Source organism: Mustelus asterias, chromosome 4, assembly GCF_964213995.1.
Source record: "Mustelus asterias chromosome 4, sMusAst1.hap1.1, whole genome shotgun sequence".
NCBI classification, from domain to species: Eukaryota; Metazoa; Chordata; class Chondrichthyes; order Carcharhiniformes; family Triakidae; genus Mustelus; species Mustelus asterias.
Genome location: NC_135804.1, coordinates 149,383,942 through 149,400,282, shown reverse-complemented (window position 1 = coordinate 149,400,282; position 16,341 = coordinate 149,383,942). Strand labels below are relative to the sequence as shown.

The window sequence follows — 16,341 nt, the reverse complement described above, 5'->3', positions numbered from 1 at the left end:
ACTGCTTCACTGGCAAGGAATTCCACAGATTCACAACCATGTGTGTGCGAAGAAGTTCCTCCTCAACTCAGTCCAAGATTCTGCTTCCACTTATTTTGAGGCTATGCCCCCTAGTTCTAGTTTCACTCGCCAGTGGAAACAACTTCCCTGCTTCTATCTTATCTATTCCCTTCATAATCTTATATGTTTCTATAAGATCTCCCCTTGGAGAAAGAAAACTGAAAGCGCAAGGGGGAAGAACAGGGAGCAGGCGAACTGGGCTGCTCTTTTGAAAGAGCCAATTAGCATCCTTTGCTGTATTAGCCTCTTGATAACAGCAGCTTCAAGAGACTGCCATCAAATTAATCTCTCTCAGTCTGGTTTCATTTTATTAATCATAGAACAAAAATGTAAATTCTTTAGAGTGAAGAGTCAATGGAAGACACTGCACCACAACATTTACTGATGTGTTGTCACTCGGTTACATGCAAGAAGCACACTGACACAAGGAGGTTGCAGTGCTCAGGTTTTATTACTTAACATTTTTGAATAAAGGTGAGCCCACAACCACACACCATCTCTTTTAGAACTTTACTCAAGAACAGAGCAGCAATCATCAACAGTCTAAAACAAAACAAAACAAAAAATCAATGCCAAACATTTTTTCCTCTGGCCCTACAAAACTAATAAGTGGAAGTCAACATGTGAAGCAGAACTGGATACTTTACAAACATACACACGCATTCACAAACTAAATACATTACAAAGATCAAGGTTTCTAAACATGAGGTAGAAGCGGTACAGATTGTATGCTCGAATCATTAGCTAAACTCAACAGGAAAAGTAGGTGAAAAACAGTACTCGATATCAAGTAGGAATAAATTTTTCTTCTTTGAAGGATAATCCTTCAACTGATTTCAGGAGGCAGCCAATGCACTCGAGGTGAAGTTGAAATTCTCTGTTGATATTGTGCAGTGGGGAAATATGAGAAAATAGCCATTGATATTGAGAGGTGTGGAAAACTTGCATAAAACATATCCACCTACTAACATTTACCTTATTTTTGGTCACAAATACAATTGGGAATTTTACTGGAAAGTGAAAAAATCTCAGGATTGAGATGAAAACAGCTCCCATAAAAGACTATATTATACAGATAGTTCAGGCAAATGCAGAGGAAAAGGTAGAAGATTTCTTGCCTACCAAAATACAAAGTTAAACTTTGAGTCAAGGCAATTGAAGGATTTGATAGACAATAATAGTGGGTTCAAGGGGTAAAGCAAGTTAACAATCCACTCCTTAATTTGGGTCTGTTAAATCCAATTTTTCTTGTGCTCTAGTGAGATGCATAATGCACAGGCTGATTGGCAGGTGCAACATAATTTACTGGAGACGCTGGGCTCTGCAGCCTTGATGAATTGTTACACATCTGGTTTGTTGGGTACCATGGACCAACAAAATGAAGAGTGGATGTTACAGGGATACAGGGATCATAAGCAGGTGCTGGCATGTACTGGTCTGTCAGCACTGGATAATACACCGTTGAATGAGGGACTGGTTGCGGCTCCACAGTAGGATAAGAATCTGCAGGAAAAAAAAGGAGCCTATCATTATCGAAAAAATAATCGATTTCCCCAAAGCTGTAAAAGTTATTTGGAAGGAATTTATAGGGACCAACAGGCTACTTAAAACATCTCTCAACCTGAGCATGGCAACTATCAATCTACTCATGAAAGCGTATAATTTATGCCCCAAAGCATCTGGGGCAAGAATGTTTGGAAGGGTTTTGGGAGTCAGTGGGGAGAAAGCAGTGATGGTGCTCAGATAGAGTTTCAGAGCAACATGCATTTATTAGTTTTCATCTAGATTTTATATCGTCTAAATGAGTTATGCAAGACGACCTACCTTTTGAAATGGTTAGTATGATTCTGTAATTATCACATCTATTTCTGCCCAAGTATTACTTGACCATACGTTACGCTCAATCTTTTATTAAGTTCCCTCTTGGGAATTGGACATGCTGGCAAGACTAATTTTTACTGCCCATTCCCAAATTACCCCCAATGTGGTGGTGAGCTGTCCTCTTCAATTCCTGGAGTCCACATGATGTCGGTACGCCCACTTCCTTGTTAGGTACAGTGTCATAGGATTTTGACCCAGCAGTGAAGGAACAATGCTGTATTTCCAACTCAGCAAAGCGTGGGACTTGGAGGGGAACCTACGGGTGGTGCCATGCGTCTACTGCCTTGTCCGTCTATGTGGTACATGTCACAAAGAAATCTTGGCGAGTTTCTGCAGTGCATCCTGTAGATAATACACACTGCAGTCATAGCACATGAGGTGGAGGAAACAAATGCTTGAGGTGGTGGAATGGGGTGCTAACTTCTGGATGGCACTGAGCTTAAAGCATGGTTGATGTTGTACTCATCCAGACAATTGGAGGGGGCTCCATCATAGTCCTGACTTTTGTCATTCTGGATGATAGAAAGGCTTCAAGAGTCAGGCAAGTTATTTGCCACAGAATTATTCAGCCTCTGACCTACTCCTATAATATTTAGGTGGCTTGTTCAGTTTAAGTTTCTTGTTTATGATGACCCAGCATATTGATGGTTGGGATTCAGTGATGGTAATCCTGCATATGGTTATTGTCTAGTACTCTGCAGCATGAATGTTACTTGCTACTTAGAAACACAAGCCCGAATGTTGTCCAGTTCTTGCTGCTTAAAGGCACAGACTACATTATTTGAGAATACTGAATGGAACTCAACAATTACCTTATGAAGGCAAAGTTATTAATGAAGCAACTAAAGATGGTTGGACCTAGAACATTACCGTGAGAAACTGCTGCAGCAATGCTCTGGGGGTTGAGATCATTGTTGTCCAAAAGTGCCAGCAACCATCTATTTTGTGTTAAATAAACTCCAGGCAGTGGAATTTCTCCCCACTTCCCATCAACTTCAATTTTACTAGGGATCCACGAGGCCACACTCTCACTTCAGGAATTTGACCTATTTGGACCAAGGCTGTGATGAAGTCTGGAGTAGGGCAGTCCTTCTTGAACAATTCCGTGCCCTTGAAAAATCAACACCAACACAAAACATTGATGTGCATGCTTTTTTAAAAAAAAAATTGGAGGGCTGAGGAGATGTCACAAAGTTTCTGAAGATAGCCAATAGGTGACTACTTAGAAGGATCAATTCAATCTTCATAGAATCCCTACAGTGCAGGAGGCCATTTCGCTCATCAAGTCTGCACCGACCACAATCCCACCCAGGTCCTATCCTCATAACCCCATGCATTTACACTAGCTAGTACCCCTGACATTAAAGGGGCAATTTAACATGGCCAATCCACATGTCCGTAATCCTCTTTGCAAGAGTCCATGTGAAATAAATTTGGGTGGTGTCAATCTGGATCTGCCCATCCATCACTTAGCCTGATAATTACTGCATTTGAAGAATCAAATTTAACACCCTTTAAAAGCAATTTTATTATTTCTTTTAGTAATGTGGGAACTGCTATGAGTGGTAATTTTAGAGTGCGAATGACATGCTGGGATGGGCACAGTAAGAAATCTCACAACACTAAAGTCCAATAGGCTTATTTGGAGTCACGAGCTTTCGGAGCACTGCTGGTGTTGTGAGACTTCTTACTGTGCCCACTCCTGTCCAACGCTGGCATCTCCACATCATACTGGGGAGGGTTATTGAAAGTTAATATATGAAACTGAAAAATATTTAATATCATGTGGACAGTACCCAGTAGAGAACCGCCTCATAACTTAGAACTATGGTCACGCTCAGAATAGCTAAGGTGGAAAATGGATAAAATGCGAAACTGTTGCAATCAGGATTAAAGGCATGACACATTCTTGGGGTAGAACACAATGAACCTTACCCTACATATATCAAAGCCAGAGTGCTTGATTCTCGGTACAAATGAGAGAGTTGGACAATTTCCCTTCCCAGTACTGATTGAAACTTTAGGCATAGGTTTCAGATTAAAGAAAATCTGAAAATGTAAAATAAACTTGCCGTTAGACATAGTGTCAGAGGGACTTTGATGGTCATCATTTCTCCCATTGTCACCATATAGCTGTGGCATGGTTGACTGGTCAATAAACTGGGAAGCTGCAGGAAATGCTGGGTACATATCGACTGGTTGTTGTTGTGGCATATAGACCACTGAGTGCCAATAATTTTGGTGGCAACACTAGAAACAAGAGAGAGAAATTAACTCAAAACTGACCAGAATGACTTGCTTTGTAGAAAAAAAAGCTGATCATTTGCAACATGAACTTCACCAACAGAAACTCAAAATAGTTTCAGAAATACAACCGCACATTTACAATAAAACTCAAATAGTGTTTGCTACTAATCTCCCCAAAAGACACAACCTACATCATGAATCCATTAAGTAATACAGTTGGCCAATGTATCCTAAAGTCTCAAATCAATCTAGTGGTCTCAGTATTAAAATTTAAGTCGAATGTTGCTTTAACAACATCAAGTGGTTTGTGGAGAACCTCATGAAGATAAATCCTGTTTAAAAGTTATGTCCAGTAAGAAGTCTCACAACACCAGGTTAAATCCAACAGGTTTATTTGGTAGCAAATACCATAAGCTTTCCGAGCGCTGCCCCTTCGTCAGATGGAGTGGATATCTGTTCTCCAACAGTGCACAGAGACACAGAAATCAAGTTACAGAATGCTAATTAGAATGCAAATCTCTACAGCCAGCCAGGTCTTAAAGGTACAGATAATGTGGGTGGAGGGAACATTAAACACAGGTTAAAGAGATGTGTATTGTCTCCAGACAGAACAGCTAGTAAGATTCTGCAAGATCAGGAGGCAAGCTGTGGGGGTTACTGATAATGTGACATAAATCCAACATCCCGGTTTAGGCCGTCCTCATGTGTGCGGAACTTGGCTATCAGTTTCTGCTCAGCGACTCTGCGCTGTCGTGTGTCGTGAAGGCCGCCTTGGAGAACGCTTACCTGAAGATCCAAGGCAGATCCAACCAGTCACGGGCATTCAGCCTTGGATCTTCAGGCAAGTGTTCTCCAAGGCGGCCTTCACGACACACGACAGCGCAGAGTCGCTGAGCAGAAACTGATAGCCAAGTTCCGCACACATGAGGACGGCCTAAACCGGGATGTTGGATTTATGTCACATTATCAGTAACCCCCACAGCTTTCCCCCTGATCTTGCAGAATCTTACTAGCTGTTCTGTCTGGAGACAATACACATCTCTTTAACCTGTGTTTAATGTTCCCTCCACCCACATTATCTGTACCTTTAAGACCTGGCTGGCTGTAGAGATTTGCATACTAATTAGTATTCTGTAACTTGATTTCTGTGTCTCTGTGCACTGTTGGAGAACAGATATCCACTCCATCTGACGAAGGGGCAGTGCTCCGAAAGCTTATGGTATTTGCTACCAAATAAACCTGTTGGACTTTAACCTGGTGTTGTGAGACTTCTTACTGTGCTTATCCCAGTTCAACGCCGGCATCTCCACATCATAAAAGTTATGTGCCATCATTTAGAAAGAAGCACGCACATCCATGTTAGCAAGACAAAGTACATAAAAGACGTTCCGAAGTTCAGAATCGATGACTCATTTGAAGAGTTTTTCCAGAAATGTCAGAAAGCACTGCAGAATATTTGCATATGTGGAATCACATGCCCGTAATCCTATAATTCCCATCAAACTCACCTGCAAACCAAGGTTGAAGTAATACTGAACCACCTTTCTATCTGAAAAGAGACATCAAACAAGTTTTTATTATAAACCTTGAGCATTTGTGAACTTTGGTTCTACTCCAGTGAAAGGGTCTTACCTCGAGGAAGATCATTGCCATTGGGATCACAGGAATATGGTGGAGGTGCTGGTGGTGCAGGAGAACTCATGGTTTCACCCATTTCATTGACAGGAAGGGGAGGACCTGAGTGAAAGTGAAAACAAAATGCCTATTAGAAAGCAGTGCTACCAGGAAGTACATAGCAAACATCACATTCTTCCAGGTAATGAGTGTCAGAGCTGAAAATCATAAGCCTTGGTGGTTGGATCACATGTGTATCGACACAGGATTCAAAAAATATGCTGGGGAGAGTTTAGAAAATAATGTAAGTTTTAGCATGACAAAGCACTGAAAGCACAAGGGATATGGAAAAGTGGGAACAGGCAATCAGGAACTATTGTAACAAATACTATCCTGCAACCCGTATCAAAATAAAAAGTAACAGTACTCAAAACTATAGAAGAGTTGAGCATAAATTGTTCCAGACTAGTTCAAGGATGAAAATGTAGCTTTCTAGATCAGAATATTCTTGTACTGTGCTGGCTTAACTTTCAGTTGAGCAGCACTGGGGTGAAATGATTTCGGCAAATTTAGAGGAAGGACACAAAACGTGTTCCAGGTCACACTGGGACATGCATAATTTGAGCACAAGATTGTGCAAGGGGCAGGTTTGGGCTGATCTGTGATGACTGACTATGGTAGCAACATTCATTACACCAATTTAGAAAGTGAACAGCAGTCACCAGCGAGGTATCCTGGGGTTACCAGTGCCTTTGGATCTTCACCCCAAGCCAGTGCTGACCTTGACTAGAGAAGGGAAAGGTAGCTAATTAACAAAAAGCAGATTTCACTTTGTGCTGGTGATCGGTGGGCTGGTGGACTGCAATGTGAGATTAAGTCTTCCTTTCAACCAATTTATACTCCATATTTAGAGGTAAAAGTTGATGCATTAACACCTGTAGTTTGAAGAGCAAGCTAAAGAAAAGGTCACCAAGCCCTAAAGGAAATAGCTTTGACCAAAAAATGTGTTCATTTACTCAAACTGCAATTACAATGACGCACTGAAGATCCCTGCATCCATCCACCTGATGAAGTTTATACCTTCTTGGGCTGGAGTCTGCATTGTGTGAATTATATTTGAGGGTGATCCAAATAATCCTTGTGCAATACTTAATTTCCCCTTCACTACCAAGGACACAAGAGAGGTATAAACATAACTGACATTGAACAGGAGATCATGGTGCTTTTTCTTCCTCTGACCTTTCAATGTGTCATGGAGCCAATGAAAGCACAATATATGAAGCAAGGAAGGAATGAGAGCTCTTTCTAATCAAATTAAATTCAAACAAGAAAAAAAGTCAGTGCTTTTGGTTCAAGGGAAAACGATTTCAGGCATTGTTTTTGCAACAATCAATTCTAATATTTCACAGTTTATTGCTTTCAACTAAAACAGTTCTAGTATAAAAACCAATGCAAAAAACCTGAGCTCATGCTAGGGGATTTGCATAGTAACTTCATTGCAGTGTTAATGTAAGCCTACTTGTGACGCTAATCAAAATATCATGCTAGTTTAAGGAGGAAAGTTTGGAGCTTTGGCTGCTATAATTTTTCTGAAAGATTAATGAAAGACTACCATCTACTGGAATTCTAAAATAGTGCAAGAGGTACTAAGAGGCTAGATTTCTTGTTTCATCCCAAATGATGTGTTTTTAAACCATGGGAAAAAGCATTGTGCCCAGTGTAAGGAAATCTTTTTTATAAACTGGTTTATCATTTCATTATAGCTTTAAAAAAAAAGCTGCATTTGCTGAGCACTTCACTTCCACAGGCCAATTCCGTGACACACAACTGCTGCTGCTCACAAGCTACTCCTGCCAGGAGGCCTGTTGTCATGATATGTCATGCTTGTCTGTCAAGCAAAGAAAAGTACAGCACAGGAATAGGCTCTTCGGCCCTCCAAGCCCGTGCTGATCATGATGCCTTAAATAAACCAAATAAAATCTTCTGCCCTTACTCAGTCCGCATCCCTCTACTCCCTCCTTATTCATGTACCCATCCAGATGCCACTTAAATGTTGCTAATGTGCCCACTTCTGGCAAAACATTCCAGGCACCCACCACTATGAAAAACTTCTCCTGCACATCTCCCTTAAACTTTCCTCCTCTCCCTTTGAACCTGTGCCCTCATGTAATTGACACTTCCACCCTGGGAAAAAGCCTCCGACTATCCACCCAGTCTGTGCCTCTCAATTTCGTAGACCTCTATCAGGTCTCTCCTCAGCCTCCATCTTTCCAGTGAAAACAATCTTACTTTATTCAACCTCTCCTCATAGCCAACGCCCTTGAGACCAGGCAACATCCTGGTGAAGCTTCTTTGCACACTCTCCAAAACTTCCATGTCCTTTTTTGGTACTGTGGTGATCAGAACTGCACACACTCCTCTTATGCCATCCTCACATCTACTGTAACTCATCTGCAATCACCGAGTTGTCCGTCATTCATTCAACTACACCTAGATCGACCCCTCCTTCTGCTACCCTCCATTTTCCATTCAGATGAGATCTCTGTAACCTTTCAGCTCTGATCAAATAGCCGAAATACAATACTGATATACAACTTTGGGGCGGCGTAGTGGCAAGCACTGTTGCCTCACAGCTCCAGGGACCCGGGTTCGATTCCTGGCTTGGATCACTGTCTGTGTGGAGTTTGCACATTCTGTGTCTGCATGGGTTTCCTCCGGGTGCTCCGGTTTCCTCCCACAGTCCAAAAATGTGCGGGTCAGGTTGATGGGCCATGCTAAATTGCCTCTTCGTGTCCTGGAATGTGTAGGTTAGAGGGATTAGCGGGGTAAATGTGGGGGGTTGTGGGGATAGGGCTTGGGGTGGGATTGTTGTCGGTGCAGACTTGATGGGCCGAATGGCCTCTCTCTGCACTGTAGGGTTTCTATAAAAGGATAATTTCAATAAGTATTACACTGACACAAGGATCCCAACAAACGAATGCAGAGATCATTCACTTATGGAAGCAATGGTTGCAAAAAGAAAAATGGACGAGGAGAACTTGCCACTTTTATCTGAATGGCGCCATGCATTTGCATGCACAACTTGGTGTCAACTCAGATGAATTTTCAGATGCACTATTTAAAAACTCAAATGATTTGATAGGGTAGACAGAATCTATGGCTGGAATTATCCGGCCATTCATGCCCTGCTGCTGCTGCCAGCAAGAACGGTGAATTTGGCACTCAGCCAAATCTCCATTCACTGCAGCAGGATCAGAGAATCTTAGCTGCAGGCGAGGTCAGAGAATTGGGCCCTAAATGCCCTGGTTGGGGAAATTAAAACAAGAGGACACAGAATCCTAGACTAGGCTAGTCAGGCGCGAGATCAAAAATCACTTTTTCCCCTGCACATAGGATAGTGGAAATCTGAAAAACATTCCCTCAGAAGGCTCTAATTTCTAGAATAGTTGGAGATTTCGAAACGGAGATAGATTTTGGGAGGGCAACAGTATCAAGGCACATGGAGCAAATATCAGAGTTGAAATACAGATTAGTCATGATCGGATTCAATTTCGGAGCAGCTTAAAAGGGGGCTGAATGGGGTATTACTGTTCTTCTCTACATGAAATTTGTCTCATGCAGTGCATTATTTGCAAATTTATTGCTGCTATATTTAAAACAATGCTTTCAGCTTCTATTAGTTTCGTACACATATAGCAGACATATTTGTGTAAACACTATGTACCCATTACATCCGTTGGAATCATTAATCATCAATTTAGTGATGAGGGAGGCCTTGTGTCCAGGGTCATTTTGTGATTTAGTCACAATGATTTCCCTAGAGCCATTTAAGAGACGGTCATATTGTGGGGCCAAATGAAAAAATGACCTGGAATCTGGAACAATGTGATACATGTCACCATATTCTCAATAACTATCCAACATTCCAATTGTCACTATTTCAATAACTCTTTTTTGATGGTTAATAGTTGATTTTAAATAATGAACACCACGGCCGCAATTTTACCACCTCGTCCGCCCCAGAATCGGGGCGGGCGAGACTCACAAAGGCATTCTCCGTTGGCCTTGGGGAGGATATTACTAGCCTCCGGCGGGTGAGGCAATAAAATTCTGGCACACTTGTGGTCACACAGGGTTGGGCTCTGATATACGGGCAGAGGCATTTAAGACTTACTAACAGGTGATCACATTTTAAATGAAAGGTGAACAGCCACTTGAATTGCTCCTTGATATGGTTTAATTTAATGCAAAGATAATGAAAAATGGTTAGTGCCATTTGTCTGATGTAGATGGGCGTCCAGGATAAACAGCAATGGTATAAATGGTGGAATTTATGCTAGGAATATTTCAGTCCCCTTTTCCCCTCACCACTAAGTAGTATGCTGATGGTATATTTTTCTCCACTGAATGATCGGTGGTGTTGTAGTCAGTGGAATACCAAGTGTGAAGTTTCCATGTTTATATCAGCAGCCAAGTGAAGATTTATTTTTGATATTATGGACTTGCACTGTTGATGGATCTTTGTATAGTGTTACAATCAATTACTTTGAAAAAAGCAAGCACTTATATTTCTGGCTGTGATTTGCACAGACTACTTGGATTGCATCAACTTTGGATAATATACCTGGCCTCCCAACAGGATGAGAAGGTACTAGGACAGGTGATGCAACCGTCTGCTGTGGCACTGTTGAGTAGGTGACCGAAGTTTGGCTGGCTTCTGTGGCTGAGTTAGAGGAAAAGCCTACAACAGGGGTTGAATTGCCACAGTTGGACGTTGATACCACTGAATTTACCATCATCTAGGACGAAGAACGAACAAGTTTACATAACATACATATACTTTAAAAATAAATGCACTGCTTAATTCAGAATTCATAGGTTACAGCTGCAATGTTCTAATAATTGCTGATGCCATGGCCAATAATCTACTTGTATCAAGGCAAGTATCACGTGTATCACACAAGCACCTGGCAATGATCATTTCCAATAATAGTCTAAACCAACTACTAGTTATTCAATTGTATTACCATCAGAATGATTTTGATGGGCGATTGCTCCAGTCACAAACAAGCAGGGTCAGGAAGTGCACTGACTAATATTGGTTAGTCAGTGCACTTCCTGACTAACCAATATTTTTCATCAGCAACAAAAGGCACAAGTCAAGAGTGTGGTGGAATGCTCTCTACTTGCCTGAATGAATGCTGCCTCAATGCTCAAAAAGCTTGACACTGCCGAGGATAAAGCAGCCCCCCCATCAACCTCCTTAGAACATTTACTCCCTCCACCAGTTTCCCACTGCATCAGCATGCATCAACACTGCAGCAGCTTGCTTAACAATAACCTGCTCAAGATGCTCAGTTCCTAACCTCATTACAATCTTGGTTCACACATGGACAAAAGAGCTGAACTCCAGAGGTGAAGTGAGTTAATTGCCCTTGACATCAACCAAGTGTGCCATTAAGGAGTTCTAGCAAAACTAGAGTCAATGGGAATCGTGTTGGACGCTGGGGGTGTGGGCATGGTGCATGCAATCTTGACTGGTTGGAGGCATACCTAGCACAAAGGAAGGTGGTTGTGGCTGTTGAAGGTCAGCGAAACCCACATCCCTTGAGTGAATAAAACAACTCTCCAAGGCACCTTTGGCAGTATCTCCCAAATCCATGACTTCTACAATATAGAAGAAAAAGTAAAGCTGATGCATGGGATCACTACCCCCTACAAGTCCCTGGCTCCCCCTCGAGTCACACAACATCCTAACTCAGAGCTGTAAGTGGCCCTTCACTGCCACAGGGTCAAAATTATGATGCTACCTGCTTATGGGCACTGTGGCTGGACTCTACACTACACGGGCTATAGCACTTCACGGTGGCAGCTCACCATCACCTTCTCAAGGCCAATTAGAATTAAGCAATAAACACATTGAACAAATAATTTTAAGCAGCCAGTTAGCACCAATGGAACAAATGACTTTCATCAGAATACTTTTATTTAGGAAACAGTATTAAGTTATCTTTACAGATCATGCAAGCAAGATCACAGACTCTGGTGTTGTTCATCCTACACAGGGTCTTTGAACAACTCTTTAAATTACAGCCCAAGAGAACTGATCACGGTCAATGGGCTGTAACTGACCTGGTCAATTTCTTTATGCCATCAAGAAGTCCAGTTAGTGTAATCATACACATTAGGAACAAAATAAATGTTCAACTCCTGCACATGGTCAGCCAAAAAAGGGATTGTGAAGTGTGTCAGATGTCTCACTACATTTGGAGGTTTCACATACTGCAAGTGTAATATTGTCAGAACTTAAACCAATTTGCTCTGTAGTTTGGAAATAGATTTCAGTTCTTCCAATTTCCAAATTAAACAACTAGCAGTGATGAATCCACTTAAGTTTATAACAATCAGGTCTTGAAAAATATGGAATGAAATAGGTTGCATATTATCAATGGTTAAATTTGACCTTTGTGCCAGATATTCAACAGTTTACAAGCATTTTGTAATGCAATTTCCAAAAGATAAAACATGCCAAGTCACTTGCTAATAACATGAAAAGCAAATGGAAATGTATTCAGTTATTTAAAATAAATCAATATGTTTCCTCATATTCAACATCAGATTATGGACAGGAATATAACCAATTGCTTTCTTCTGGGGAAAAAATGTACCTGCTGTGAATAACTGTAGTGTGCGTCAACCTGGCCCTCCTGGGGTGACTCTGCAGCAGAACATCCTTCCTGAATAGACTACAAGACAAACAATAATTGGATTTTTGTCCATTACCTCCTGCACTGGGTTAATATTCCTTGGTTATGGCCAATATGAAACCAACTCATTGGTCCAATTGAGACATAGGGCAGAATTTTACCAAAAAAAGGCAATGTATCGGGGTCTGACTGAAAATTAGCATGTTTCTTTCCAGAGAAGTCTAACAACACCAGGTTAAAATCCAACAGGTTTATTTGGTAGCAAAAGCCACTAGCTTTCGGAACAGGCTGTTCCTTCGTCAGTTGGGTGGGAGTTCTGATCACAAACAGGGCACAAAGACAAACTCAATTTACATGAATGATTGGAATGTGAGTCTTTACAGCTAATCAAGTCTTAAAGGTACAGACAATGCAAGTGGAGGGAGCATTAAGCACAGGTTAAAGAGATGTGTATTGTCTCCAGACAGGACAGCTAGTGAGATTTTGCACATCCAGGCAGGTTGTGGGGGTTACAGATAGTGTGACAATACACATCTCTTTAACCTGTGCTTAATGCTCCCTCCACTCACATTGTCTGTACCTTTAAGACTTGATTAGCTGTAAAGACTCACATTCCAATCATTATTCCTGTAAATTGAGTTTGTGTCTTTGTGCCCTGTTTGTGATCAAAACTCCCACCCACCCGACGAAGGGACAGCCTGTTCCAAAAGCTAGTGGCTTTTACTACCAAATAAACCTGTTGGAATTTAACCTGGTGTTGTTAGACTTCTTACTGTGTTTACCCCAATCCAACGCCGGCATCGCCACATCTTTCCAGAGAAACAGGGAGGTTCTCTCTCCAGATCTTATGACACTTAAAAAAAAGACCAGGGGAGTGTGTTTCACGCCATCGAGACGGGGCCTAAACACAGTGGTAAAGCCGACTGCACCGAGATCGGGTACCATGGAGGTCTCAGGGGCTCCTCCTCCCCCACCTCCACTTCCCCCCACCCCCCAAAGTCATCACTGGTAGCGAACTCCTCCCAAGACTGAGTTACTTGAGCTTTTTTTTTCCAAATAATAAATGTTTTCATTTTTGAGACAATACAACATGGGTGAAAGGTTTGACATTACTTAAGGCATTAAACCACGAGGCATAAATGTTTTTGTTCTCCCCTCCCCCATAAAGCTTAAAGTGCAAACTATTGTTTGGCTATTAAGTGTACAAAGTACACAATAGGCAATTTGGCAACATTTTACCCCTTTCAAACAAGGGGGAACTTCAGTTATATCTTTGGTGAAGTTGGGACTATTTTCCTTGCAGAAGAGGTGGTTTGATGGAGGTATTCAAAATCTAGACAGTAGATAAGGAAAAATTGTGCCCACTGGTAGAAGGCTCAAAAACAAGTATTTCTCCCAGCGGTTTGTTTCTCCACATATAATGCATATCTGCATGACATGCATCACATGCTGTTATTAGATCCATTCCCCACATCACAAAGATTCACTGCAGGTGATGGAAAATAGCAGACAGGGTTGTTCAGTGTAGCAATTTGGGTAAAGATGGGCAGAGTGCATCAGGAAAGAATAGAGTGTTTAATAGCAATTGTACACCAGCAAATAAGGTCAGAGCTAAGATCAGAGCTAAGAATAGTTAAATAAAATTAAGGACATTCTGACTGCATGAATTATGAAATAGATGAACTAGTGTCAGAGTGAGAAATGGTTTTAACCTAGTACAAAGACATGGTTACAAGGTGGCTAAGGGGGATTGTTTGGGGTGGGGTGGGGGAGGGGGTAGAATTAAATAGCACACAACAGAGAGAAACAGAAAGCAAGAGGACTAGGCACCCTAATAAGGATGACAATAGCAAAAGAGGATCTTGGTACAGCGCCAGTACTTGTGGAAATTTGTAATAAGGGTCAGTCAGTGTCAGCTGGAGTAGCCTTCAGGTCCCCTTATAAGGTTGACCAGAGCATCAAGTAAAAAATTAGTTTATTAAAAAGGCAACGTAATAATCTTGGGGACTTTAGTATTCGTATAAACTAATCAAATTGGGAAAAGGTAACCTCGAATTTGTAGAATGCTTTTGCAATAAATTTACTGGAGCAACACATTGTGGAACAAACGAGGTATCTTTTAGATCTCGTGTTGTGTAATGAAGTAATATTATTTTGTAATCCCACATTAAAAAACCTGGGGGGAAAATGATAATATAATTTGAGTTCTACAAGTTTGAGAGCACCAAACTTCAGTCACAAACAAAAATCTTACAGTCAATTATATAGGTTGGAGGGGAAATCTGATTGGATAAATAGACTGAAGGTAAGATGGTAAATAAATAGTGGGACACATTTGAAGAAACAATTCAAGATGTTCAACAAACAATTAAAACAAAACCTCAGCAAGGCAGAACCATCCTTAGGCTATTTGGGGAAGTTAAGGATAGTATTAGATTTAAAGAACAGGCTATACTGTTGCAAAGGACAGTCGGAAGCCTGAGGGTTAAGAGTGTTTTACTCCTAATAAAACTCAAAGTGGAAGTTTCAATCACATGTAGCTTCCTTCAGGCTGTGAAGTGAGGGGATTGGTCAGCTTTTAGTGCTTTGAATCGCTCCAGAACTTTATCTCTGCTGATATTATTCACCTTAAGTTTCTCATTCTTATCATGCCCCTTGGTTACCCTCTATTTCTGCTATATAATTTGTCTTTTCTCTCGTGAAGAGACATGCAAATATATATTCCTGGCTCATTTACTCTATATTTTCTTAAGAAATCAAATTTTTGCTTGTTCATTGCTGGATTCCAGAACGATCCCCAGGGCCTGATCACAGAGTATTCTAGGGTTCTAAAAGACAGAGCGACAGAGATGGTCGCAATTTTCAAAAATTCCCTAGACTCTAGAATGGCCCCAGGCAGCAAATCTAATACCTCTATTCAATCAAGGTTAAAAAAAAGGGAGAATCAGGGAACACGGGGCTAGTTGGCCTGACCGATTCTAGCATTTTCTCCATGTCTATTATTGAGGAAGGTGCTTAAAGTCAATGTACAATCAGATAAGCGTCAACATGGTTATAGGAAAAGGAAACAGTATTTGACAAATATATTAGGTCTGAATTTCCAAAGAATCAGACATCCTAGCCAACTCAGAGCCCCACTACCATTTTGTACATAACAAGATTGGCCAGCAGCTCTCCAAGGGCAGCGCTGCATTGGCCAGAAGAAATACTAACTGTCATCTGTCAGAGGGTGGGGAGGGGAGGGAAAACCCGAGTGGGGTCTTGGGGGACATTCAGAAGTCACTGAACCTTAAGGGAAGGGTGCCGCCAGTCAGAACAGGGCTTCTGATGGAAATGCCCCACCCGAGATCAACACCTCTTCATTTCTGCCCCCAGCTGTCATTCACCCGCCAGACTAAAATTGAGGAATTAAATAATAGGGTACATAAAGCCAAGTCAGTAACGTGGTATGCTTGAAGTTATTTGACAAGGCACTCCACAAAACGTTAAGCAGCAAAATAAAGGATCAGGGGCAATATATTAGCATATATTATGAGTGGACAGGAAGCAGAGAGTAAGGATAAACGGGCCATTTCTGAGTTGGTAGGCTAAACTATTGGAGCGCTGCAAGCATCAGTGCTGAGGCCTCAGCTATTTATCATCTATATTGATGGATTGGATGAAGGGATTGGATGGATCAGCAACGTGGTGGGAATGTAAGCTGTGAGGACACAAAAAGACTGCAAAGATATAGGCAGATTAAAGGAGTTGGCAGAAAAGTAGCAGGTGGACTTTAACATGGGGAAAGTAGGAGGTTATTCACTTTGATAGTAAGAAAAGCAGATGATGTTTA

The 16,341-nt window shown here is 41.4% G+C and overlaps 1 protein-coding gene across 1 annotated transcript in view; it reads right to left on the bottom strand.

The window, feature by feature from the left end:
* Positions 1–494: 494 nt before the first annotated feature.
* alg13 (ALG13 UDP-N-acetylglucosaminyltransferase subunit) overlaps positions 495–16,341 on the bottom strand; it is a 110,511-nt gene continuing 94,664 nt past the window's right edge. The window contains exons 23-28 of the mRNA XM_078212075.1: positions 12,471–12,548; positions 10,427–10,601; positions 5,821–5,925; positions 5,697–5,737; positions 4,014–4,191; positions 495–1,563 (exon numbers count right to left, since the gene is read on the bottom strand). Of these exons, the coding sequence (XP_078068201.1) occupies positions 1,316–1,563; positions 4,014–4,191; positions 5,697–5,737; positions 5,821–5,925; positions 10,427–10,601; positions 12,471–12,548 (825 nt within the window). The 3' untranslated portion in view covers positions 495–1,315. The remainder of the gene's footprint in view (positions 1,564–4,013; positions 4,192–5,696; positions 5,738–5,820; positions 5,926–10,426; positions 10,602–12,470; positions 12,549–16,341) is intronic.